The 27,528-nt window shown below is 36.4% G+C and overlaps 1 protein-coding gene across 2 annotated transcripts in view; it reads left to right on the top strand.

The window, feature by feature from the left end:
• Positions 1-27,528, top strand: part of LOC149838131 (uncharacterized) — a 55,486-nt gene extending 27,958 nt beyond the window's left edge. For both annotated transcript variants that reach the window (XM_090007598.1, XM_090007596.1), the window contains exons 8-12: positions 24,567-24,638; positions 24,713-24,786; positions 24,876-25,017; positions 27,062-27,140; positions 27,234-27,528. In XM_090007598.1, coding sequence (XP_089863724.1) covers positions 24,567-24,638; positions 24,713-24,786; positions 24,876-25,017; positions 27,062-27,140; positions 27,234-27,331 — 465 coding nt within the window. In that variant the 3' untranslated portion in view covers positions 27,332-27,528. The remainder of the gene's footprint in view (positions 1-24,566; positions 24,639-24,712; positions 24,787-24,875; positions 25,018-27,061; positions 27,141-27,233) is intronic.

Raw genomic sequence — 27,528 nt, 5'->3', positions numbered from 1 at the left:
TGACCTGTCTTCATTAGGTGAAGTCTTTGTGATTCATTTAGAAGCCTCAAGGAAGTAACTGGAGCTGTGGAGTTTCAGGTTTCTAAGAATCAATCATGAGAATCATGCTTCTCACAGTCTGGACTTTTAGATATTTCTTGTTTCATCATGTTGATGCCTGGTTTGGCTAACTAGATGCCACTTAAAGGTCTCAAGTTAAAGTCATCCCTTGGGACAAAAGCTTGGGAAAAAGGTGTATTTTGGCGTAGGAGCTCTATATTGAAACAATCCATGTGAAGTGTTACGTTTGGAATAAGGGTAAAAGTTGAACTGAGCCACACGTGGCATTGGGAAAATGAAACACAAAGTGGCATTCGACCTAATGAACAGTTGAAAAAAAGTTGAATCAACCACTCAAGCCAAAGAAAGCTCAGACATTTCTTGACCTTGTCATGCAGGTTTGATCAACATGCCATCAACACTTTCAGCTTATGTTGCAATGTCTGTTACAGGTCATTGCATCTTTGATTTCGGAATTCGGTGCCACACGGTATAGATCTTCCAGCACTAGTTTAAGCAAAATATGAGAAATAATAACCTGACAGAATGGCTTGCATGGCCATATTAGTAGTATAAGCAAAATATAAAAGATAATAGTATAGCAGAAGGGCTTGCAATGCCGCATACAATTGGAGGGCCATTTTGCATTGCATCGTTTTTACCACCATATTCTTCATTCTTGATACATAGTTGCACCAATGCTACCATATGTAGACTGGATTTTGGATTTTCTGTAGAGACTTGTAATCTTGGAGAAGCAAGAATTGTGGATTTCATCAATATCTAGTTTGGAAGTTGACCAAGCTAGGCCTTGCTTTCATTGAGGTTGCCTATTCCACTGTTTGCTTCCAAATCTTGAATTTGATGCTAATGTTTCTCATCAAGGTTATGAGACATTCTCACTCTTCTATCTGACTCAGTTAAAATCTGGTTACTTGTTAAAATCCAGTTACTGTTGCATGGTTTCAGATCATTCCTATAAATCTCTTCACATTATTTGACCACTTTCTTTTTCACCCGGCAATGAATATGCTGGTTAGATTTGGAACAGTCTGTATAGACAAAAGCGCCAGTCAGTGTTAGTCGGTTAACTCCTAAAAGACAGGACTAGTTCTCCTAGTTAGGACCTCCAAAGAAATCACATAAACTAAAATAATTCTGAAAAATAATAGAAAACATATATTAAACACAATTTATGAAGCTAAACAACAGAAACAAAAAAGGCATAATTCATAAACAAAACTAAACAATTAAAACATAATCACATGTTTTAACATTAAAATACATACATATGTTAGAATATGGGTTCTCTTTATATATATATATGTTTATATACATATGTGTATATATATTTCTTGTATGTATATATAGGCATATTTTTGTTGAAAATAGGTGGTTCTTTGCTTAAGTTATTTTATATTCGAGGGTTTTTGAATTTTTGTCCTCATAAGGACCTACATGTAATTTCTCCTTTTTGCCTCTCTCTATTTAATATAGAGAGAAGCCCTAACTAATTGAGGGAATCGAGTTCTATTCTCACAGCCGTCTCTCTCCTTCTCTCTCTCTCTCTTCTCTCTCTCTCTCTCTCTTCTTCTCCCTCTCTCTACCTAGGGTTCGGGTCATCCCTTCTCCTCTTCAACATGGTATCAGAGCTAGCGATCTCAGGAGCGTGATCGAGGAGCGTGATCGAGCTGATCTCAGGAGCGTGATCTACATCCTCGAACCAGGTGTCGATTAATTTTTTTTTTAGATCTGATGACAGATCTGGCTTAGATCTGTTATCAGACCTAAAGAACAACATAGAGAACATCGTGGGAGTACTCAGGTCAGGCAGTCGTAAATTTTTTTTTTCACATCTCGTGACGCCTGGGTGTGGCAGCTGATAGCAGATCCTATTGTCGTATGGCTATGTCTGCTGCCATGAGGTGTTTGTGGCTGTCGTGACTTACAGCATCTGCAAATATGATTTCAGTAATTGTTGTCGTGACTTACAGCATCTGTCGTGATTTCAGCATCCACCGTGATCCTTCATGCTGTCGTTATTATTTTGTTTGTCGTGATTACATCTGTTGTCGTGACTTTAGCATCAAACCCACATCAGCCGTGATCCTTCATGATGTCGTGATTGTTTTTCCCATGCTGTCGTGATTAGTTTCAGCATCGGAAGCTCTGTAGTGGAAACAACCATTTTTTTTGTGTTGAAAATCATCATGTTTATGTGAAAGTTGTTTTTGGTCGTTGGTTCTAGCTGATGCGTGACTGTTATGTGTGTGGACTGCTGTTCAAGACTCATGTGTGTGGGCTGCTGTCCACTATTGTCGTGGAGATTGCAGGCTTAATTCCTGTGGTTATTTGGCTGCTGTTCACTATTGTCGTGGAGATTGCAGGCTTGATTCCTGTGGTGCTGGGGAATATTCTCCTCGTGTGACCTGCTGTTCCTTATTGTCGTGGTGTTTTTTTTGTGAACAGCTGCTAGGTTGCTTGAAATTTGTCCAGATTTTTTTTTGAAACAGAAATATTTTGTTAGTATGGCTGAAACTTCAAAGTGTGATTCCAAATTGGAACACATTGGTGAATATAAAGCATTTGCCAACCCCTTCTCGTATGGCTCTTCCGTAAGGTTGAATGAAACCAACTATGCCAGATGGTCCAGAACTTTTATGATGTCGGTATCTGGACATCGTCGAAAACATATTTTGTTGGAAGTCGAACCCACTGAGAAATTGGGAAAATATGTGACTTGGGATGAAGATAATGACATAGTTATGTCATGGATCATGAATAGTGTCAAACCCCATATTGCAGATGGATTGATCTACTATAATACAGCCAAACTGATGTGGGACAATCTTCGTGATACATATTCACAAGAAACGAATGTGAGTCGTATCCTACAAGTCGAACAAGAAATATATAATTTGCAACAGGGAGATCAGACCTTGGCCTAGTACTATGCCTCGGTCAAAGCTGCGTTTGAAAGACTTAATGCTCACAGGCCCCTATGTTGCTCAAAGCAAAAAGATCATCAAGAACAAACCATGGTTGCTCGTTTCCTTACAGGTCTTTCTTCAGATTTTTCCGTTGCAAAAGTTCAAATGTTGACTGGATCAGATGTTCCCACTCTTGCCGATGCTTACAATCGCCTGAGTAGACTTGCGATCTCTCTGCCACAATCTCAGTCTGTGACTCAGTCATCTGCTCTTGTTGTCCCATCTAGTTATGGGCGTGGAAATGTTCAGAATATCTGAGGACGAGGACGTGGACGTGGTATGGGTGGCAGAGGAAAGCTTCAATGTACATTCTGCGGAAAATTTGGACATTTAGAAGATCGTTGCTGGGATAAGCATGGTCGTCCAACCTCTTCTTCATTAAAGTCATATACTCCTAAAGCAAATGTGACTACTATCGAGGCTACAAATGTACAAAAGAATATTGCTGAAAATGAGAGTAGTATCACTCTTAGTCGTGCCGAATATGATGAGCTCATAGCTCTTCGACCTTTGAGTTCCACTCCTCCTGTAGCTGGTGTTGCATATTCAACCGGAAATCATCTTCATCCGACTGATAGTAAGTGGGTTATTGACTCTGGTGCATCCAAACATTTGTGTGGCAATTCTCGTGTTTTTTCATATCTAAAGGATATTAAGGCTCAGATTGGAGTCTCCTTAGCCGATGGGAGCTCCTCCCCGGTTGTTGGTCAGGAAAATATTTCAATATCCTCCTCATTACAGTTGAAAAATGCTCTTCATGCTCCAAATTTTCCTCAAAGTTTACTTTCTGTTAGTTGTCTTATAAAAGAACAAAACTGTAGAGTAATATTTGATCCAATGGGTTGTCATTTTCAGGATTTGCTGACGGGGAAGAAGATTGGTGGAGGCTATGAAGAAAATGAAATTTACTACCTACATCATCCAATGGGTACTGTCCATGCTGCAGTGGAACATTCATTCAATCCTGTTCAGTGGCATCGTCGTCTTGGTCATCCTTCTTTGTCAAAGCTTCGGTCGGTCTTTCCTCAGATTCCTTCCACCACATCATTTCAGTGTGAGGCATGTCAGTTGGGCAAGCATCATCGAAGTTCGTTTCCTTCGAGTCAGAGTCAGTCTAGTAATAAAGTTTTTGAACTTCTTCATGCAGATGTATGGGGTCCTAGTAAGATTCCTACTAGGACTCAGTGTCGTTACTTTCTTGTTATTGTTGATGATTTCTCTAAGTTGTCATGGGTATTTTTAATAAAAGGAAGATCTGAAGTTCCAAGTATTATCAAATCTCTAATTCTTGAAATAAAAACTCAGTTTGAATATATTTTCAAGATTGTTTGCACTGATAATGCTCTCGAGTTCAAATCAAAAGGTCTGTTATAATTTTACCAAGATCATGGCATCCAACCTCAAACTTTCTGTGCCTATTCATCTCAACAAAATGGGGTGGCTGAGCGAAAACATCGACACCTCCTTGATGTTGCCAGGACCATTATGATTCAATCCAATGTTCCTACGTCATACTGGGGTGATGCGATTACCACTTCTTGCTATCTGATCAACCGCATGCCTTCGTCTTCTGTGGGTGATCAAATTCCATTACATATCCTAAAACCTAATGCTCCACTTTTCCCTTTATCACCAAAAATATTTGGATGTGTTTGTTTTGTACACAAACTTGGTCCTGACCGTGATAAATTAGCCTCTCAAGCTACAAAATGCATATTTATCGGTTATCCAAAAAATCAAAAGGGCTATCGATGTTATGATCCTATTTCTCGCCGAGAGTATGTCAGTGCGGATGTATCTTTCTTGGAATCCTCTCCATATTACTCTATTTCTAGTTCCTCGCTGCAGGTTTGTCCAGCTGAGTCTTTTCCATTACCTATACCTCATTTTCCTTTGGAATCTGTGCCCCCATTACCGAATCAAACTTCATCCACTTACAGATTTAATAATCCTCCATTGGTATATGTGCGTAGAGCTCCACTTCCGCAAGAGCCTTCATCTTCTTCTTCTCCTGAGGTAAGTTCTACTGACAATAGTGATCTCCAGGATGATGATAACAGGCCTATTGCTCTACGTAAGAGGACAAGACAATGTACCTTATATCCCATATCTCATTTTGTCTCTCATGCCAGAATTGGACAACAGTTGAAGTCATTTGTTTCATCCCTGTCTGCTGAAACTATTCTTCTGAATTATCAACAGGCAGCACTTGATAATCGCTGGAAGCTGGCTATGTAAGAAGAAATGACAGCTTTAGTATCTCAACATACCTGGGATCTCGTTGATTCCCCAGCAGATGCTGACATTGTTGGATGTAAATGGGTATATACAATAAAGTACAAATCTGATGGTTCTATTGAAAGGTACAAGGCCAGATTAGTCGCGAAAGGGTATACTCAGACATATGGAATTGACTTCTTTGAAACTTTTTCTCCTGTTGCACGGATGGGTACCATCCGTCTTGTTCTTTCAGTAGCTGTTCAACATGGTTGGAGCTTATGCCAATTAGATGTGAAAAATGTGTAATGAAATATGCGGAAAAGCAAAGAGTGCACTAAGCACTTACAACATTTACTAATGAACAAACAAAGAGGGGCTAATACCCAACCCACAAGAGACAACACAACATAAAAATATAAATGCCTCTTATTGAAAGAGAGAGAGCTCTCAAGAGTGAGAAATACAAGAGGGGAGCACCCCTATTTATACACAAGAGAAGGAGAGGGAGAGGGCCAAGAGGCCTTAAAAGGAGAGCCACCTAGGGGGCTCCCCATGTAGTCGTTGGGAGCCCCCAACGGTCACTAATGTGACCGTTGGAGGCCCCATTGACTACATGGTGGGGCCCCTTTTGAGTGAGCAAAAAACAAAAAACAAAAAATACATTTTACAAAAAATAAAGAGAAAAATAAACTAAGAAAAACAAGTACCCCTATCGGGTACTTGTGAAATGACAGAAATACCCCTATCGGGTATTATATATAAATATAAATATATATATATATGAATTACATATATTTTAACACCCTCCCTCAAGCTTTACGGGGATATAACCGAAAGCTTGTTAAGGAGAAACAAAAACCGAGGAGCCGCAAGAGCCTTAGTGAAGAAGTCCGCCAACTGGTACTCTGATGTGACGTAAGGTAGTGCTATAGTTCCTCTTAGGAATTCATCCCGAACGTAATGGCAGTCCATCTCAATATGTTTAGTACGCTCATGGAAGGTGTGATTGCTTGCAATATAGATTGCGCTTTTGTTGTCACAACACATCTTCGAAGGAGTAGAGATGACAATGCCCATATCACTGAGGAGGCTTCTTAGCCACACAAGTTCCATGGTTGTAGTGGCCATAGCACGATATTCTGCTTCCGTCGAGGACAATGATACTTTGTGTTGCTTCTTGCATCTCCACGAAATCATAGAGTCACCTAAGAAAACACAAAAACCGGTAGTTGAGACACGGTCATTGGGATTTCCTCCCCAATCTGCATCAGTATAAGCAATTAAATCAAGTGACGAGGCAGAAGAAAGAAAAACTCCCTTAGTTATGGTATTTTTGATATATCTGACAATCCTTAAGACTGCACTCATGTGCACGGTTGTAGGTGCATGTTGAAACTGACTGACAGAGTGGACAGCATGAGCAATGTCTGGCCGAGTGATGGATAGGTAGGTTAGAGACCCAACAAGTTGCCGGTAGGGAGTAGGATCCTCGAGAGGTGTTCCATCTTCCAACCTTAATTTTGCATTGATGACTTCTGGGGTTTCTGTCTTCTTGTCATCGGAGGTACCCGATTTGGAACAGATGTCAGCAGCAAGTTTTATCTGAGAAAGAATGTACCCTCGAGGAGAGTACGCCACTTCAATTCCTAAAAAATATCTTAAGAAACCAAGGTCAGACATATCAAAATTTTCTTTCAAAACCTTTTTAATATCATTAATGCCTTGCTCATCACTTCCTGTGATGATCATATCATCAACATAAAGTAGTAAAATAACTACAGAAGACCCTGCACTTTTCACAAACAAAGCAGTGTCAGTATAACATGAACGAAAATTTAAACTTGTCATTACATTACTAAATCTATCATGCCAAGCCTTTGGAGCTTGTTTTAAACCATATAATGCCTTTTTAAGTTTAAGAATTTTATTTTTACCAATACATACTCCTGGTGGGGGATCCATGTAAACTTCTTCATTTAATTCGCCATTTAGGAATGCATTCTTAACATCAAGTTGATAGATAGGCCATTTCTTTACAGACGCAATAGCAATAAGAGTCCTAACACTAGTCATTCTAGCAACAGGTGTGAAGGTTTCTTCATAATCTATACCATATTCCTGAGCATATCCTTTAACTACTAATCGTGCTTTATAGCGTTCTAATGAACCATCACTCTTGGTTTTAATTTTGAAGACCCATCTACATCCTATTGATTTCTTTCCAGTGGGTAACGAAGTTATTTCCCAAGTTTTTGCTTTTTCAAGGGCACTAAGCTCTAAGTTCATGGCTTCAACCCATTGGGGAATATTTTTGGCCTCATTATAGTGTGAAGGTTCATGAAATGAATGTAATGCAATTAGACATGCTCTATATCTAGGAGTTAGGGACTCATAGGAAACAAACCTATTTGGAGGATTGGAGATCCGACTGGATCTCCTTAAAGATGTTTCTTCAATGTCGGATCCTTGAGAGTATTTTTCTAAGGCACTTATCTGAGTTTGTTGACCACGCCTAACATATGTTTGGATTGGTCTATTATTCTCATCTACAGCATTATCAAGAGGGATTTCCTCTAGGTCATTCAAAGACTCATTAGAGATTTCCTCTTCTTGAGGAGTCTCATCTTCTTGAGATAGAAGATCAAATAAAAAAGTATATTCACTTTCATCAATATCTTTAGTTTTCACAAAACCATTTTCATTTTCCAAAAATGTTACATCTTTGGATACATAGAGTTTGTTATTTTTCAAATCAAAACATCTAAAACCCTTTTGATTTTCTCCATAACCCAAGAAAACGCATTCAATAGCTTTAGGAGATAATTTGTCCCGTTTATGAGTAAGGACAAAACATTTACATCCAAAAACTCTTAATCTATTGAAGTCAGGTGTTCTTTTAAATAGTTTTTCGTATGGAGATGTATCTTGTAAGGATGAAGATATCATTCTATTTATTAAATAAGTTAAGGTTAAGGCCGCTTCGGCCCAAAAATTCTTTGGAATTTCTTTGGAAATAAGGAGTGTCCTAGTGGTTTCCATGATATGTCTATGCTTTCTTTCGGCCAAGCCGTTTTGTTGAGGAGTCCTAGGACACGATCTTTGATGACAAATCCCATTTATTTCTAAATAGTTTTGAAATTCATTTGATAAATATTCTCCACCCGAATCGGATCTAAGAGTAGAGATATTACTTGAAAATTGATTTTTAACTATCATATGAAATTTTTTAAAAAACTCAAAGACTTCGGATTTTAAATTGAGAAAGTAGATCCATACATACCTAGTATAGTCATCGATGAAAGTGACATAATAGGAGTACCCTCCTTTAGACATGACAGGGGAAGGACCCCAAACGTCCGAATGGACTAACTCAAAAGGTCTTTTGGAAACAAAAGTCCGGTTTGGAAAAGGAGTAGATTTCATTTTGCCAAAAATACAATTCTTGCACACAAAGGTTTTAAGTTGTTTTGTATAATTAGACCCGCTTTACTATATGGTACGGAATGTTGGGCTGCCAAGAGACATCATATTCAAAAAATGAGTGTAGCTGAGATGCGGATGCTTAGATGGATGTGTGGAAATACAATAAAAGATAAGATTCGGAACGAAGAGATACGTAAGAAGGTAGGTGTTGCACCCATTGAAAATAAGATGCGAGAGAATCGTTTACGGTGGTTTGGACATATTCGGCGAAGGCCTAATGATGCTCCAGTTAGAAGGTTGGAGAAATGGGAAAATATATTAGTTAAAAGAGGTCGGGGTAGGCCTAGGAAGACTTGGATGGAGATGATAGGAAAGGATATGAATGCTTTGAACCTCACCGAGGACATGGCGTTGGATAGAAATGATTGGAGGAAAATGATTCATGTGGAAGACCCAAAATGAATTTCTTTTTTGGTTCATATCGCTGACCCCAATTGTTTTGGGATGAAGGCGTAGTTGTTGTTGTTGTTGTACAATTCTTACACACAAAATGTTTCTCATTACAAAATTTCTTTCCAAATGGAAAGGAGTACATTTTTGAAAAACTTGGATGTCCAAGTCTTTGATGCCAAATATCAATATTTTTATCTTGGACATGGTTACAAAAAGAGTTAATGGGGAGTTTCAAGTTGCTCATGTAATAGAGATCTCCCCTTCTATGGCCTTGCCTAATCAGCTTCCCGGACCGGAGATCCTGTATAGAGCAATCCTTAGTTGAGAAGGAGATTTTACATCCATGATCGCATATTTGAGCAACAGAGAGGAGATTTAAATTAAGTTGAGGTACAACTCTCACGTTTGGCACAAAGAAGTCTTTTGAAAAGTTTAAGGTTCCAAGACTTTTAACTTGTAAAGATGTACCATCGGCAGTTGAAACATAGGAGTTTTTAAAGTTATTACATAAATCGGAAAGCTCATTTTCAAGGGGGGTCATATGAAAGGAAGCTCCAGAGTCAATGATCCAAGACGACATACCTGGAGGAGAGGAGGAAGCTACGGCGGCACCCGAAGTTGATGGAATCTTGAGTAGAGTTTGTAGTGCCTCCGATAGTTGAGCAAGAGAAAAAGAGTCTGTTCCTTTGATTGCTTCCTCTTTCTTTTGAGTAGCTTCTTCAACGGAAGCAACTTTATTTTTTGGTGCTTCATTCAACTTAGGGCAATTAGGTCTTATATGACCCGGTTCTTGACAATGATGGCAAATAGCTTTTCTGTAGTTGCCATTATAGTTATTTTGTCTTCCAAAATGTGGAGGTTTGTAGGTTTTCATATGGTTGCCTGGTTTGGATACGGCCAAGACATCATTTCCTCCTTTAATCATGCCAAGACGGGTTTCTTCTTGGCATATTTCGGCTATGGCATCTTCCAAGGGAAGAGGCTTTGATCTATGTAGGAGGGAGGATCTCACTTGTTCATATTCGGGCCTAAGCCCATGTAAAAATTGGAAAAAGTGTTCTTTTTCTATTTGTTCTCTCCTTAATTCCACATCTATACTAGAAACCCATTTTGGTTCTAGTAAGGATAGCTCATCCCATAGAGGGCCAAGAGTGCTAAAGTAATCCCTAACACTCATTTCTACTTGCTTGATAGTCCGGATTTTTTCTTGAAGAAAGAATTGACGAGCAAGGTCTTTTTGTGTAAACATACCTTTCATGAAGAACCATGCTTCATTTGCCATCCTAAATTTGGCAATGTTGGCGCAAATCTTGAGCTCCACATTATTCATGAACCAAGCAAGAATCTTGGCATGCTTACTCTCCCAATCTTCTATTTTAGATTGGTGATCTTCAATGGCCTTTATGCGGACATCTCCTTCAAGAGCTTTTTCTTGATCGCCTTCTATCTTAGTTAGTTGGAGTTGTGGTTCCGGAATGGTGCCCATAACGTATCCCCAAAGTTTTTTCCCTTTGAAGTTGTTTTCCATGGCGGCGGCCCACATCATGTAGTTGGAACCATTGAGCTTGAAGGAGAGATCAATCTTTTGTTCTCCTTCCATAACAACCACTTACAAGAGAATATCAAGGAGAGAGAAACAAAGAAAACAAATATAGCTACACCACTAGCTATATTAAAAAGAAGAGCATAACCTTGCTCTGATACCATGTAATGAAATATGCGGAAAAGCAAAGAGTGCACTAAGCACTTACAACATTTACTAATGAACAAACAAAGAGGGGCTAATACCCAACCCACAAGAGACAACACAACATAAAAATATAAATGCCTCTTATTGAAAGAGAGAGAGCTCTCAAGAGTGAGAAATACAAGAGGGGAGCACCCCTATTTATACACAAGAGAAGGAGAGGGAGAGGGCCAAGAGGCCTTAAAAGGAGAGCCACCTAGGGGGCTCCCCATGTAGTCGTTGGGAGCCCCCAACGGTCACTAATGTGACCGTTGGAGGCCCCATTGACTACATGGTGGGGCCCCTTTTGAGTGAGCAAAAAACAAAAAATAAAAAATACATTTTACAAAAAATAAAGAGAAAAATAAACTAAGAAAAACAAGTACCCCTATCGGGTACTTGTGAAATGACAGAAATACCCCTATCGGGTATTATATATATATAAATATATATATATATATATGAATTACATATATTTTAACAAAATGCATTTCTCGATGGGGATCTATCTGAGACCGTTTACATGCAACAACCTCCAGGCTTTGAGGTTGAGGGGGAGTGTCAGAAAGTGTGTAGATTGCGAAAGGCGATTTATGGCTTGAAACAAAGTCCTCGTGCATGGTTTCAAAAGTTATTTGAAGTAATGTCAAGCTTTGGCTTTAATAGATCAGCAGCAGATCATACTCTTTTTATAAAGAAAACTAGCTCTGGCATAATTGTTATGGTGGTATATGTGGATGACATTATTCTTACAGGAAATGATGTGAAAGCTATTGAAGCCACAAAGGCTCATCTTCAAAAACACTTTGTTACAAAAGATCTTGGTTCACTCAGGTATTTTCTGGGTATAGAAGTTGCTAGGAGCCGAGAAGGGATGGTGTTGTCTCAACGGAAGTATGTTCTTGACTTATTAAAGGAAACAGGCATGTTGGGAGCTAAACCAGCAAATATTCCCATGGACCATAAAGTTCAGTTGTTTGAAGAAGGGTCAAAACCTGTTGATAGCAAAAGCTATCGCTCCCTAGTAGGGAAGTTATTATATGTAACTGTGACCAGGCCGGATATTGCTTTAGCAGTAAGCAAAGTTAGCCAATTTATGGACAAACCAACTGAAGTACACTGGAATGCAGCCATAATGATTCTCAGATATCTAAAATCATCCCCTGGAAAAGGGTTATGGTTCAGGAAAGGTGGAACTCTGGAGATAGTAGCCTATTCAGATGCTGACTATGCTGGATCTGTAGTAGATAGAAAATCTACTACAGGATTCTGTGTGTTTCTGGGAGAAAACTTGATTTCATGGAGAAGTAAGAAACAAACTGTGGTTTCCAGGTCAAGTGCTGAATCGGAATATCGGGCTATGGCCCAAACAACTGCTGAATTGATGTGGGTTTGCACTGTTCTTCATGACCTCCAGGTGAAGGTTCTCTCTCCAATGACCATGATGTGCGATAACAAAGCGGCAACATATATAGCAAACAATCCTGTCTTTCATGAGAGAACAAAGCACATTGAGGTTGATTGCCACTATGTAAGAGATATGATTCAAGCTGGTCATATTACTACCAAATACCTAAAGTCGGAAGACCAAGTTGCAGATATGTTTACAAAGCCCCTTGCTAGGCCAAATTTTTCAAAGTGTTGTGACAAGCTGAGCATGATTGATATCTATGCTCTAGCTTGAGGGGGAGTGTTGAAAATAGGTGGTTCTTTGCTTAAGTTATTTTATATTAGAGGGTTTTTTAATTTTTGTCCTCATAAGGACTTACATGTAATTTCTCCTTTTTGCCTCTCTCTATTTAATATAGAGAGAAGCCCTAACTAATTGAGGGAATCGAGTTCTATTCTCACAGCCGTCTCTCTCCTTATCTCTCTCTCTCTTCTCTCTCTCTTCTTCTCCCTCTCTCTACCTAGGGTTCGGGTCATCCCTTCTCCTCTTCAACATAAACAATTAAAACATAATCACATGTTTTAACATTAAAATACATACATATGTTAGAATATGGGTTCTCTTTATATATATATATATATGTTTATATACATATGTGTATATATATTTCTTATATGTATATATAGGCATATTTTTGTGACTGTAATATATTTTACCTCGGATCCAGATCCTTTTCAAAATTCGATTTTTATCCTAATTTCAAAATCAATCTTTGGATTTTTAAATTCAAATTCATCATTTTTGTAAAAATCTTTGAAAAATACCCTAGATCCAGTTCAAAATTCAGTTTGGATTTTGAAATATCAAAATGGATCCAGATCTAGTTTCAAAATCTAATTTTTACTCAAAATCAATTTGGGGATTTCAAATTCAAAATCAAAATCCAATTTTTATCTCCAATTTCAAAAAAATCTTTGAATTTCGAAATCCAAAAACAGTATTTTTGCAAAATCTCTCAAAATTCATTCTGGATCCGGTTTTTGCCCAATTTGGATTTTATAAATCAAGATTGGATTTTTGAAATCCAATTACTTCCAAATTCCTCTTTTTATTTTTTATATTTCATTTCCCTTTTATCTTAATTTCAAAATAAAAAATATTGTTTTCAAAGAGGTGCCCCACTTGGCATTTTCAAGATTCAAAATCAAAATCGTTTTTAACAAAAACCTTTAAAAACCCCCTTGCGTTTAAAAACCCACATGAGCATCACTCACAAGGTGATGCCATGTGTCAAATTTTCAAATAAAGGTCTACTTTGCCCATCTATAAAACAAAAAAATGACACATGGGTGCCATGTGTCAAACCATTTTCACAAATGACACTTTTTTCCATTTAACAAAGCAATAATCCCACATAGGGATTGGTGCGAACCCCTCCCCATGTGAGCCTTGCCACATCAGCTCTAAGTGGTTGAAAATATCTTAAATGGGCTATGCCCCCACCTTGGTTATAAAAAGCCCCCATGGGAGGCGAGTTTTTCAAGAAGAAAAATTGGTGGAAACTCCCTCTCTCTCTCAAGCATTCCTCCTCTCCTCTCTTGGTGGCTGAAGTGAAGAAGAAGGAAGCCCAAGGTAGGCCTCTCTCTCCTCTTTTTCTGTTATTTCTTTCTTTCTTTGTATTTTCTTTCAAATTCTCAAAATTGCCCCCCCCCTTTCTTCTCTTCTTTCTTGAATTTTCTTTTCAATATCATGCAATAGCAATATAGATCTATATTAATTTCATGTTAATTTTCATTTTCTATGTTGTGATCTATTCAAATTGCTATTTACTTATTGTATTTTCATTTTAGCCATTTTGAATTGAGATTTGATCTTTCATAGATCAAATCTCACATTCAAAAGGCAGAATCGATTCCAATTTATACCCCAATGCTTTTAATTTTGTGTTTAGATGATTTATTTATGTTTTTATATCATTTTCATCATCATCCATGGTTTGAAATGATGGCTCTCACGTTTTGATCATTAGATCAATTCATTAATGAGATGTTATTCTACTCAATCATGTTTAGATGCTATTTTCAATTCTGGTTTATTTTTTATCTCATCATTTCACATATAATTAGGTCTTATTTTGATTTGATTTTTTTACTGCATCTTTATTAATGTGTTTTCGAGATCTCCACAAAAAATCAGATCAATCTGAGTTGCTTTGATCCATCAAAAAAATCGGGATTCGGACCCTACCATTTGGTCTCGTTCGAATTTGGCCTGAAATTAGACCAACTTGTTGGAGTGATTTCTCTCTAACCAGAGATGATCTTTCAAATCTGTAAAAAAGGATGCCTTCAACATTGAGTCTAGTTTGTTCATGCCAAATTTCATCAATTTTTATAGTGTTTTCATGCTCAATTTTGGTTAAAAACTGCAACCATGTTATACTGTATCACTTTTCGGGTCTGGTTTTTAATCCATCTTGTCAGAGTCATATCTCCCTAAGGAGAGATCATTTTTCAGATCTTTAAAAAGGATCTTCTTCTGCATGTCTATTTCATCTTAGTAAATTTTCATCTATTTCTATGGAGTATTTCTATTTCTTTTACATTTTAAGTCGAGACATTGTCTGTTTGCAATTTCAGTCATTACTCAGACTTAGGATTGACTTATTGCATTCATATCTCCCCAATAGGAGGTCATTTTTCAAATCTGTAAAAAGGGAATTTCTCCTTAAATGTCTAGTAAGCATGCCAATTTTCATCAATTTTTATTTCTTTTTCATTGGCCATTCGGATAAAAAACCAGAAAACTGTTGATTTTTTTTACAGGCTTTTCACAGGTTTTGACCCGATTTGTTTGGATTGCATCTCCCCAATGGGAGATCATTTTTTGGATCTATAAATTGAAATTTTTTTGTCTGAATGTCTAGTTTGTCTGCAAATTTTCAGAAACTTTCATGGATTTTTCATATCTGATTCTGGTCGAAAACCAGAACCCTATCATTTTGCCTCATTTAGCATTTCTTAAATTTTATCTCAACTTGTTGGGATGTGATCTCTCTAATGAAAAATCATTTTCAAAATCTGTAAAAGGAGTTTTTCTCTATTTTTTGTCTAGTTTTTACATATCAAATTTCATAAACTTTTATGTTGTTTTGATATTTCAAATCTGTCAAAAACCGGAACTGGTTACAGAATTCCAATTTCTGTAACAGGTTCAATTCTTGAAGTGGAACAGTGACTTCTCAAAGTCACCATTTTCAAACCAAGAATGATTTTCCAATTCTGTAAATTAAAAATGTTTCATGATTGAACTGAGCAACTTCTCCCACAAATTTGAGAGAAATTGAATCAGTTTAGCCTTTAAAACTCCAGAATTACCGAAACTTATCTGTCAAAACTCAATTTTTTGATTTAAAATTTATTCTTCAATGTTTCAATCATATCTTGAGTTTTAAAAATGATTTTCAAGATCTGTAAAAGGAAAATATTTTCTTGATGAGTTAGGAATCCATGTAATCATTTTCAACTCAATTTGAGTTGTTTTAGGCTTTCATTCATTCGAAATACTCTGATAGGGTCGATTTGCATATCCTGATTTTGAAATATCTTGTTTTGATTGGATAAAAAACCCAAATTCTGTTTTTTCTCCAATCTTTTTCTGCATTTTTCGATTCTAGAGCACTTCTAAGGTTATTAGGAACCTTCACATCAAATTTTATAAATTTCTAACATGTTTATGAATTTTTCCTTCATTTTTTGGAGCACAAAATGGCTAAATTATGATTTTTTCTTAATTTTTCAATAATTGAAGAAAATCCATAAATGCCTACATTTATTTCTAACATGTTTGCTCGTTTTGCAGGATTTTCTCTTTTTTTTCATTTCTATTATTGTATTTCATTTCAATCCTCAATTTTAATTCCAAATCAAATTTCAAATTCCATTTTGAATTTTTAATTCTAAATTCCAATTTCATTTCCTAAATTTCAAATTCAATTTCTTTTTAAATTTCAAATTCAATTACATTTTCGATTTCAAATTTCGAATTCTTCAATTTCAAATCAAAGTTCAATTCTAATTTCAAAACCAACTCTGATTTTCAACTTCAAATCCTAAAATTCCAAATATAATTTCAAAATTCCAAGCTTGATTTCTGAATTCAATTCTCAATTCAAAAATCAAACTCCAATTTCGATTTTCTATTTCAAACCAATTTAGATTTCAAAACTTAACTTTGAATTCAATTTCAAACTCTCAATTCAAATTCATTCCAAATTCCAATTTCTCAATTCAAAATCGATTTCTAAACTTCAAAGTCATTTCTTAATGGATATTTTCAAATCCATTTCAAAATCACTTGGAAAATCCAAATTTCTGAAATATTTTCAAAATCATACATATTCTCAAGCTCAAAATCATAGCACAAGCTTGATTCAATGTGCATTTAGGACTTAGAATAATTTCTTAAGCAAATTTAGGCAAAGCAAATGTATAAATTCGATCCTTGGTTCGATTACTCCTGGTGAAGGCGTCGGGAATGGTTGAACTTCATACCGACGAGCGAGCTCTGTCTCTCCATTTTTCTGTAATTTAAAAAAAATGGAGGCGAGTAATATTTTCAAAATATTTTTAAAAGGTCAAGTGGACCTTGCAAGAGTTTTTCTCTTTTCCCTAAAAAGAAAAAAAAGAAAAATTTTGCAACGATCACAGGTAGATGCTGGGTTGGTTTGCAGTCTTGCCATTTTCATAAACATGCATGACTTTCTGGCCTCATATCTTAGAGCTAGGGATGCAAATAGGTCAAATATGAAAGAACCAAACACATAGTCGGAAACAGTCAAAATTTGCAAAACCTCAATCTTGGATCCAACCCATTTGCATTCCTACTAGGGTGTGATTCCCTAAGATCTTGAGATCTAAGGGTTAGGTTGGATTAGAGATCCAAGGATCACTCTTCCTCTCCCTTTATTTCATTGATCTCAAATCCCTAAAGTGAAATCGCTGAAGTGAGGGGATTTGAGATGCATCATTTCAATGCTTGGGATAGCTGGTATGGTGCCCACACCGCATCAGCCAGCCCAGATTCTGGGAGATTTCCACGGAGTTTTAGACTGCCAGGATAGTGATCTTAAGTAAGGCAGGCAGAGCCAACATGGCTAGGTCTCTTATCTTGGGGTTGGTTCCTCCGCGTAAATATAATAAAAAAATGCATCTTGAGGATTGCAAATATCTTTATCTGTTTTTTTCTGTTTTTCTTTTTTGGGCTGAGACAAGAAAACCCCCGCATCACCATCACTGAGGGAGTTGGAGAGGAGAGCAGAGGGAGTCAGAGAGGAGAGGAGGAGAGCAGAGGGAATCGAGTGAGAGAGAGTACTTGAGGAGGAGAGGTCCGGCGGAGCGGTCGGCGGCGGCGTCGGGGTTCGGCGAAGAGGTTGATCGCCGATCGGGTTCGACTTCAGGAGGAGAGAGGTCAGGAGGAAAGGGAGGGAGGATTAGGGCAAAAAAAAATTGCCCTAATCCTCCTCTTCGCAATCCTTTTCGTCGGGCAAAATTTTTTTTAAAGTCTAAAATTGGACAAAAATGACCCTGGGTGTGTTGACCGCACCCAAGGTTGGGTTGATCGCACCGGGTGCCACATCCGCACGCGCACCCGCGTCGCATTGACGCGGGTGCAGCACTTGGTTGGCCGAATCCCTATGACTTAGGTAAGCGCACTATCTATATTGCAAACAATCATACATTTCATGAGCAAACAAAGCATATTGAAATGAATTTTTATTATGTTTGTGAAGAATTCCTGAAACCATATGTACTATATGAGTATTAACTGACAGATTTCTTTACTAAGGTGATGCCCTCTCCCAGATTCCACTTTCTTCTTGGCAAACTCTCAAGTGTGATTTTGTGAGTTTTAAGGGGGTGTTAGAATATGAGTGCTCCTTATCTCTCTCTCTATATATGTCATTTGGGTACGGGTACGGGTATGGGTATGGGTACAACACGGCAATTCCAAAAGATGTGGATATAGGGACACAACTATATATATATTAAATATCACATAAATACAAAATAAATTCAAAATAAACTGAATATAATCTAAATATATATGCTATATCTAAAATATATATTATATACTGAAAATATAAAATTATAAACTGATAATATAATTGTAAATTAGAAATTGAATATAAACTTATGTGTACAGAGGGTAAAATGACGTGTCCAGGTGTCGACGTCTGTCGACATGGGTACAAAGGGCAAAATAGAGTGTTCGTGTGACATAACCTATATGTATATATATTTTATATACATATATATGTCCAAATACATATATAGGTATATTTTTGTAACTGTAATATATTCTGCCCTCCAGGGGTATTTTGGTCTTTTGACCCCTTGTAATAGGAATCACTTATTAGGGGTTGAACTGTTTTTTTTCTTTTTCTTTATTTTTAACCTTTGTTATATTATCAAGAGCATTATTGTCCTTGACAATATAACCTCAATATAACCGTTGGGGGCTCTTCAACTTATAGAAATCTATCGGTTGGGAGCTCCCAACACCTATATTGGGAGCTCTTCACTCCCTCTTTTGTATATAAATATTGGACCTTGAGCCCCTTGTATCCTATGCATTTTGTGTGCATTTGTTCATCAATAAATAATATATTTTTTATGTTTTAGTGTTCTTGATTAGCCCTTAAGAGGATTTACTTTGTGCCTCTTGTATGTGGTGTGTGGAGGCTTCTTGATTAACATACAACACAATAAATAGATCAAATCAAACATGCATTCCTAATTTCCTGTGCATGAATCACATGAATTATGGCATAAAACATGAATCATATAAATCACTTTAACATGAATAACATAATAAAGCACTAAATAAAAATGCATTCTTCAGCTTGAATCACATAAAGCACTGCATAAAACATGAATATTTTCATAGAATGGTACTACCAGTTTATCACAAAAATATATATCATAGAATATTTTATGTATATATACATTATCATAGATGAGTGGGCAGGGAGATAGAGACAGATGAAGAAGGGGAGATGGGAGGGCAGGGAGAGAGACAGATGAAGAAGGAAGCAATCAAGGGGAGAGGTGAGGGCAGGGGAGAGAGAAACAGAGGAAGAAGAAGAAGAAGGGGTTGCAGCCATGAGAGGAAATGGAGGGAGATAAGAGGGCAGGGGAGTGAGAGAAGAAGGAGAGAGAGAGAGAGAGAGAGAGAGAGAGAGAGAGAGAGAGAGAGAGAGAGAGCACCCCCTCCGTGTGCGCGCTCCTTTGTAAAATATAAGTAAAAAAATAAAAGACTTGGTCGGCGATGGCAGACTACATGCCCTACTATGTGCTTACTCAGGCCACCTAGTCCAAGGCACCTGAGTGAGACTTTGACTACATGGGGAACAATTAAAATTTCAATCACATAGTGCTTGAATTTGATAAAGAGCATGCTTCTATTTGATATTCTTTATCTATGTGTGGGTCGATGCTTGGTTGAAATTCATGAGGTTTCTGTCATGGTTTTAAAACCCGGTGACTCGTCACTTGGCTCATCCTTGAGTGACTCGTGACTCGGTTGGGACATTTTAAGTTTATATTTTATATAAAATATATATACTATGTATAAAAATATTTTATAGTATGTTATCAATATATTATATATAATATGCATTATATGATATTTTTATAATATTTTAATGTATAGTATTATTAGTGCACGTGCTAAGTCACAGGGATTCGGCCAATTGGATGCTGCAGCCGCGTCGATGCGACGCGACGCGGGTGCGCGTGCGGCACCCAGTGTAGCAACCGGACCCTGGGTGCGGTCAACACACTCAGGTTCATTTGTGTCCAATTTTTGGACAAAAAAAATGCTTGATGAAAAGGGTTGAGGGGAGGAGGGTTAGGGAAATTTTTTTTTGCCCTAATCCTCTTGAGTTTTCCTCCTGTCGATGTCGACGCTCTTCGACGACTCCTTCCGACCTCTCCTCCTCAGGTACTCGCTCTCTCTCTTCTCTATCACTCGCTCTCTCTCTCTCTCACACTCTCACTCGCTCTCTGTCACTCTCACTGACTCTCTTCTCTCTGTCACTCTCACTCACTCTCCGTCTCTCACTCTCACTGTCTCTTCTCTCTGTCTCTCTCACTCGACCTCTGTCTCTCACTCGCTCTCTGTCTCTCTCACTGCCTCTTCTCTCTATCTCTCTCACTCGACCTTTGTCTCTCACTCGACCTCCGTCTCTCACTCTCACTATCTATTCTGTTTTCCTTTTTTCTTGTTCTTGAGATGGACTGTAGTTGAGAGTTCATTCAAAAAATCATTTTTTTTAGATTTTTTTCATATGGATTGAGTTTTTCGGATCATTGATGGGTTTGACTCTTCTTACATTATAGTAATGTTGGTTGCCATGACCTTATTGGTGTCGTTTCTTTTTGCGGATCTGAAGATGATCTGTTGTTGAGGGTTTACTTTGCAAAGTAGATTTTTCTTCATTTTGTTTTTGTCTTTTTATGAACTTGTGATTTTTTCTATGGTTGGTGATTCATGTGGAAAATATAAGAGCGCTAGTTTACAGTGCTTTAATAGTTCTTTTTGTGTGAAAGAAAACTGTTCTGAGCTACAGTGTGTATAGTTTGTGAGAAATTAACTTTTTTACTTGTTAATTTTGGGGCATATAAAACTGTGCTTTTTTTTGTCATTCTTCTATTTAATGTAAAGGTTGTCTTGCGTTTCTGAGGAGTAGCTTTGTTGGATTAATATTCTTTCTATTTTGTGGACTTAGATTTTTTTTCTCAATGAATGAACTGGAGAGGATTTTTTTTTCTTAATGAATGAACTGGAGACAAATTTTTTTTCTTAATGAATGGAGACTTAGATTTTTTTTTCATAATGAATGAACTGGACACTTAGAATTTAGAGGTGTAATTTTTCTAATTTTGTACCTTTTTTATAGATTTTGTTTCTGTTATTGATCTTTCTTGGTTGTTCTCTCTCTCTCTCTCAAGTCTCAACGAACTTTTCCAAAAAAAAATATCATTTTTGTATTATGCATGGTCTCTATTTGCTGACTTTTATTGCTTTGCAGTTGCACTCAATGTGGTTTTTACTCTTTTCTATTTCTCACATATCTTTGTTTTCAGTTGTCGTATTTTGATTCTTGCCTTCACTCAATATTATAAATCTTGATTGTGTGCATAATTGATTGATTTTAATATAAGTTATAACTTTTTTTGTTTTCAGGACAAAAATGACGGATAAAGGGAAAAGACTTGTGTCATCTTCATCCCCAAATGTGAGTTCTACTGCTAGTGTTGCTGATAGTTGTAGTGTGAGTGATGATGCGGGGCTACTATGGGTACATGTAGATAAGCTTGCAAAAATTGGAGGTGGTGGAAACAAGAGATTTTGATGCAAGCTCAGTGAAAGAGATTTTGTTGGGTCTTACACAAGAGTTAAGGCTCATTTGTTGAAGATACCAGAATATGACATTTTAGGATGTAGAAAAGTTGATGAAGCAATGTGAAGACAATATAAGAAAATACAAGAAGAATATAGGAAGAGAAAGACAATGATTGATTCTTTTGCAATTAGTGTGCTATTTGAAAGCCACCAAGAAGATGCTCAAAAAAAGAAAAGAAAAGTCAATGTAAGAGGTAGAGGAACATGAACGATAAAAGCATCATTCAATACATATGGAAGGGAGGAGATCAATAGAAAAGTAGGGAGGTATTTTTATTATAGTTCACTCCTATTTAATGCAGCTAGAAATCCTTATTTGAAGGATTTAATAACTTCTTTGGCAAATTGTAATTTGAGTAGCTATGTACTTCTAAGCTCAGAAAAACTACGAATCATACTTCTTGCAAAAGAGAGGGAAAATGTGGAGAGGTTGCTAGAGATTAAAAAATATCATGAGAGCAAAATCGAGTTTTCATTGTTTATGATGGGTGGATCGATATTCAAAGGCGTCCACTAATCAATTTCATTGCTTCTTCACTTAGTGACCCAGTATTCTTGAAAGCAGTTGATACATCTGGGGAATATAAAAATATTGAGTATTTAAAGGGGTTGTTTATAGAAGTAATAAAAGAAGTGGGTGATCAAAAAGTAGTATAAATCATCACAGACAACGCTCTAGTTTGTAAAAGTGCAACATTGAGTTTGGAGAGAGTATCCTCATATTTTTTGGACTATTTGTGTAGCACATAGCTTGAATCTAGCCCTCAAGAGCATTTAGAACCAACATATGCTCTATGTTGATGGATTGAGGAATTTGAAAAAAATGTCAAAAGCATTAGGAATTTTGTTGTCAACCATCATCATGTCAATGCTATATTTAATAGGCATTCTAACTTAAAATTGTTGAAGGTCACTGAAATGCGTTTTGCGTCCATCATTGTGATGGTGAAGATGATTAAGGAAGTGAAGAATGCTTTGGTTAGCGTGGTGACTGATGAAAATTAGACATTCTATTGTGCTGATGATGATGTCAAGGCTCAAGAAATTAAGAAATTCATTATTGATGATGAGTTTTGGGACAGAGTCGTATATTTCCTTCAATTTACACAACCTATTTGGGAAATGCTGAGAGAAACTGATAAGGATGAGCCCATGCTTAACAAAATTTATGAAATGTGGGATGATATGATTGAAAAAATACAAGGTGTAGTTTTCAAGCATGAAGAAAAAAAATCCTGCATGTAATGATTCAGAATTTTTTAACTATATTCATTCAGTTTTAGTCAGAAGATGGGATAAGAGCAATACTTCTTTGCATTGCATGACACATTCTCTTAATCCAAAATATTATGCAAAAAAGTGACAACAATGTGGGTATTGGTCATGTCCTTCCAAATTTAGACCCAGAGCTATCAAGGCATAAAAATATGTGTATGACAAGACTTTATCCAGAATCACATATTCTAAATCAAGTTACACAAGAGTTTGAAAATTTTGCATTTTCGAGATTATATGGATAGGCATTACTCGCGTTAGAGGAGGATAATATAGATCCTATTACATGGTAGTCAACATTTGGATCAAAAACACCTCTTCTCCAACGTCTTGCATTGAGATTGCTATCCCAACCTGCAAGTTCATCCTGTTGTAAAAGAAATTAGAGCACATATTCTCAAATCCACATCACGAAGAAAAACAAACTCACCAGCAACCGTGCAGAGGATTTAGTATATGTTCATTCAAATCTTCGACTACTTTTGCGAACCAATGATGAATACAGGTACTAATTTGCTCTCTTAGTTATTTGATTATTTCTTAGATTTTTATTTAAATATATTTGTATTTTATTTAACATTTTCAAATTGGGTTTGTAATGCATACAAGGAACATCCAAATTTTGAGATGTAAACCCAAAAGTGTGTGACTTAGATGAAAAACATGATTTCAACATAACAAACATAGATTTATCTAAGCTCAGTCTTCCTTCTTATGATGCAGTTGATGATAAAGCAAAAAATTATTAAGATCCATTACTTCATCGTCATATACATTGTAGGATATACTTTTGGTATGTAATTTAGTTCTTTTCTGCTTTACTTATTTGATTGATATTTAGGTTGATTTAATTGTGGTGTTAGTTTTTGTGATATAGAATAGAATTGTAGATTGTTAATTTGATATATTACATGCATGATGAATGATATTATGACAATGTTAATTGTTAAAACTTCAAAATTATATATATATATATATATATATATATATAATTTTTTACATTTTTTCTTTGCCGCACCCCCGCACCCAAGGTTTTTTAAAGTGCCGCATCCCCGCACCCGCACCCATGTGACATAGTGCACGTATAACTATATTTTTATATATAATATACATAATATTTATATTATATTTTGTTTAATATATATAATTGTATATAAATATATCATATATGTATATATATGCATGAATCGGCTGAGTCATGGACAAACTTGGCCGAGTCATGCGAAAACTTGGCTGACTCGGCCATGACCACATAGACGAGTTGTACTGGATTTTGACCCAGTACTTGAACGATCTGGGCCCAGTCAACTGAGTCACCGGGTTGACCCGGTGAGTTTTCAAACGTTGGTTTTTGTAATTAACTTTCTTTAGAATCGCGATAGTTGCCTCTTCTGTATGTATCACTGATTTGTACTGTCAGCCACTAATGATTTTTTTATTTGACATATGGAAGTTTAATTTACTATATAAACCTTGCAGTATCCTATCCTGTTGTTTTAACTGATACCATGTGAATTTCCATTGAAAATAGTAGGGTTTTTTTTTCAGTAGGGCATTCTAACCTCGTAATGTTGCTTTACAGCAACTGCTATTGGAGCTTGCAAATGATCCGAAGCTTGTGTATCATTGTGGTCTTACCCCTCGAAGGTTACCTGTATGTGATTATCTGTACCCTCTCTTTCAGTTCTATCAGATTTCTGATCTTGAATAAGGTTACTGCTCTATTAGGAACTGGTGGAAAACAATCCCCTTATTGCAGTTGAAGTTCTGAGAAAAATGATGAATTCTCCTGAAGTTTCAGAGTAAGATCACTTTTATTTTGTGTCTAGTCAATTTTATGACAATAACATCTGTTTATTTCATGGCTTTTTAATAAACTGACTGTTTTCAGATATTTCCGTGTTCTTGTAACTATGGACATGAGCTTGCATTCAATGGAGGTTGTTAACAGACTTACAACAACAGTTGTTCTTCCAACAGATTTTGTACAGGCTTACATATCAAACTGTATACAATCTTGTGAAAATATTAAGGTTTGTTTCTACTTCTCTACATGACCATTTTGGTTGTGTGCATCTAGCATTCAGATTTGCTAACATTCCCCTAGTAATGCATTTCTGTGCAGCCTCACATGTAATTGCAAAATAATGAGAAAATGTTGCTGTTTCTCTTTCAATAGGATAAAGATGTGGATGAAATTGGAGTCGATAACTAAAACAAGTGTCTTTATAAAGGTAGAAAAAACTAAGAGAAAGAAGATTTTATATCAAAGGAAGAAATGGCATAAGATACCTCAGATGTTTTACTTTCAAAAATAAAATATGCCAACTTTAAACTGCAGCATATGATATAGAAAATTGATACATATTCTAATCATAGTCACCGATATTAGCAATATTTTGAAAATATTGTGAGAAATTCTGAGAAATTAAGGTAGCTGATAATATCAGGAAAATCTCTTGATATTTTCAAAATATCGATAAAATGAAAATATTGTGATATTATCATGGTATTTATGTAAAATTTTTCTTATTTTTTATATTTTAAATACTTTCCAAACTTATTTCATTATATTTTTGCAAGAAAACTTGATGCAAAACCTATTATTTTCTTATCCTTATTATTAATACTATATATATATATTTTAAATTATTTTAAAACTCACAAGTTTTCCTGAGAAAAACCAGTTTTTGAAAATCTCTCTGAGAAAAACCCTGGTCGAGATATTACCTTGAACGATATAGGTGACTATGATTCTAATGATACATATACCGAATTAAATTTAAATTTTTATAATTTCGACAATGTAGGATAATAGGAGCTTGATCTCTACCTCAGTCTGAAGTTGTAGGCAATATGTAAGATAATTGACAAGTGAGTGCTCCACTTGATTTCTTTTCTTGGTGTATGCACTAAAGAAACTCCAATGACTCTTGCACTCACTAGCATTGCATGTCTGGTTCAATATAAGTTGCACAAAGGTGGGCTATGTGTGAGCATCTCCACTAAACCTAGCCCACCATCTGATCTAAAAGGATCATAAGTTTGTAATTACATAATTAAATATAAAAATACTGCATGCGCTATAAGTTTATAGTTCACAAGAGTAATATTCATAACAAAAAATATAATTAAATATAATAATATTGCAATATCAAATACATACCTAGCTGCAACGAGCTACACAATTGAATACTGTTCTTTCTTCCAAAATCTGTGCCTTTGGTTATTAGTATCCAACTCCATACGAACGGTATTCTGCACAACTTTATTTGGATTTAGATTTTCAATGGTGTTCAGGTAACCCTTCTTCACTTACCTATGTTTCATGAGAACGGATCTTGCCGAAAATCATTTTTCTGGATAAGCTCCATCACTCCTTAAACATAAAAATGGGGGGAGGAGGAGGAGAGAAAAGGGGGTGTGGTGTTTGTGGTGGAGAAGGCTGCTCGTTGAATAGTATTTTTGGGTGAGCCCTTTCAGTACTTGGTAATTGAAAAACGGAGGCCCCGTCACTCCTTAATCTTATTCCAACATCTACCTTCTGTCTGCACGGGCGCTTCTAGCTTTTAACTTGCTTCAACTAGAATGGAGTTCTCTGGAGCCTGCAACCCTTGCTTATAAGCAGGTGTGTTCATGAGCCAACATTCACCTGTGGCACAACAAAGGTTGAGAATATGGTTCCCTGGAAAATGGGGCCATAGGTTCAGACCTGTGACTTATGGTCTCAATTTTCTCAAGTAGCTTGCACTTTCACGGGCACAATATTCTCAGATTTACAAGCACCTGAGAAAGTTGCTGCCCTGTCTTGACTGGAGTTGTTGAGTCTGTACGTTGTTGCTTTATAGTGAAGATTAATTTATTCCATGCTAATGTTTTTCCTTTTATGAATTTTGGAAGAGGATTCACTTTCGCCTCAAGTCTTGGTTTGGAAAGAATGTTCAAATATGAACCTTATCGGAATCCTGTTCCTTGTGCTTTCTGTCCAGCTTGTTGTCATAGCATCTGAGAGAATGAAAATGAAGACTGTTGTCTGGAAGATTTTTTTTGTCTCACATTTTATTCTTTTTTTTTCAGGATAAATATATGCAAAACAGATTAGTTAGACTAGTGTGTGTCTTTCTACAGAGCCTCATCCGGAACAAAATAATCAAGGGTATTTAATGCTTGGTTGCATGTCTTTGTTTTTGTGTAGACAGATATATGTTTAGGTGCCTCAGTTGGTCTCATTCTTGTGCTTACAATGCAGTGAATGATCTGCTTATTGAAGTTCAAGCTTTCTGCATTGAGTTCTCACGGATTAGGGAAGCAGCAGGTCTCTTTAGGTTACTAAAATCCTTGGAATGATTTTTTGTTAGTTACTGTAGTAGGTAACCATATGTTTTCACCTTTTTTTCTCTTATGTATGATTAATTGTTATGTTTTTAGATAAATGGGCTTTTGCATTTTCTGTCATCATGTCGATTTTTGTTGAGCGGGTTCATCATTTATATGTCCTTTATATCAAAGAAATCGCCAAGTGATAATAAATGTAGTTTAAACTA

Source organism: Nuphar pumila, chromosome 5 (genome assembly GCF_984573655.1).
Source record: "Nuphar pumila chromosome 5, dmNupPumi1.hap1.1, whole genome shotgun sequence".
NCBI classification, from domain to species: domain Eukaryota; kingdom Viridiplantae; phylum Streptophyta; class Magnoliopsida; order Nymphaeales; family Nymphaeaceae; genus Nuphar; species Nuphar pumila.
Note: the sequence above shows the minus strand (reverse complement) of the source record. Positions and strands in the feature narration are given on the sequence as shown.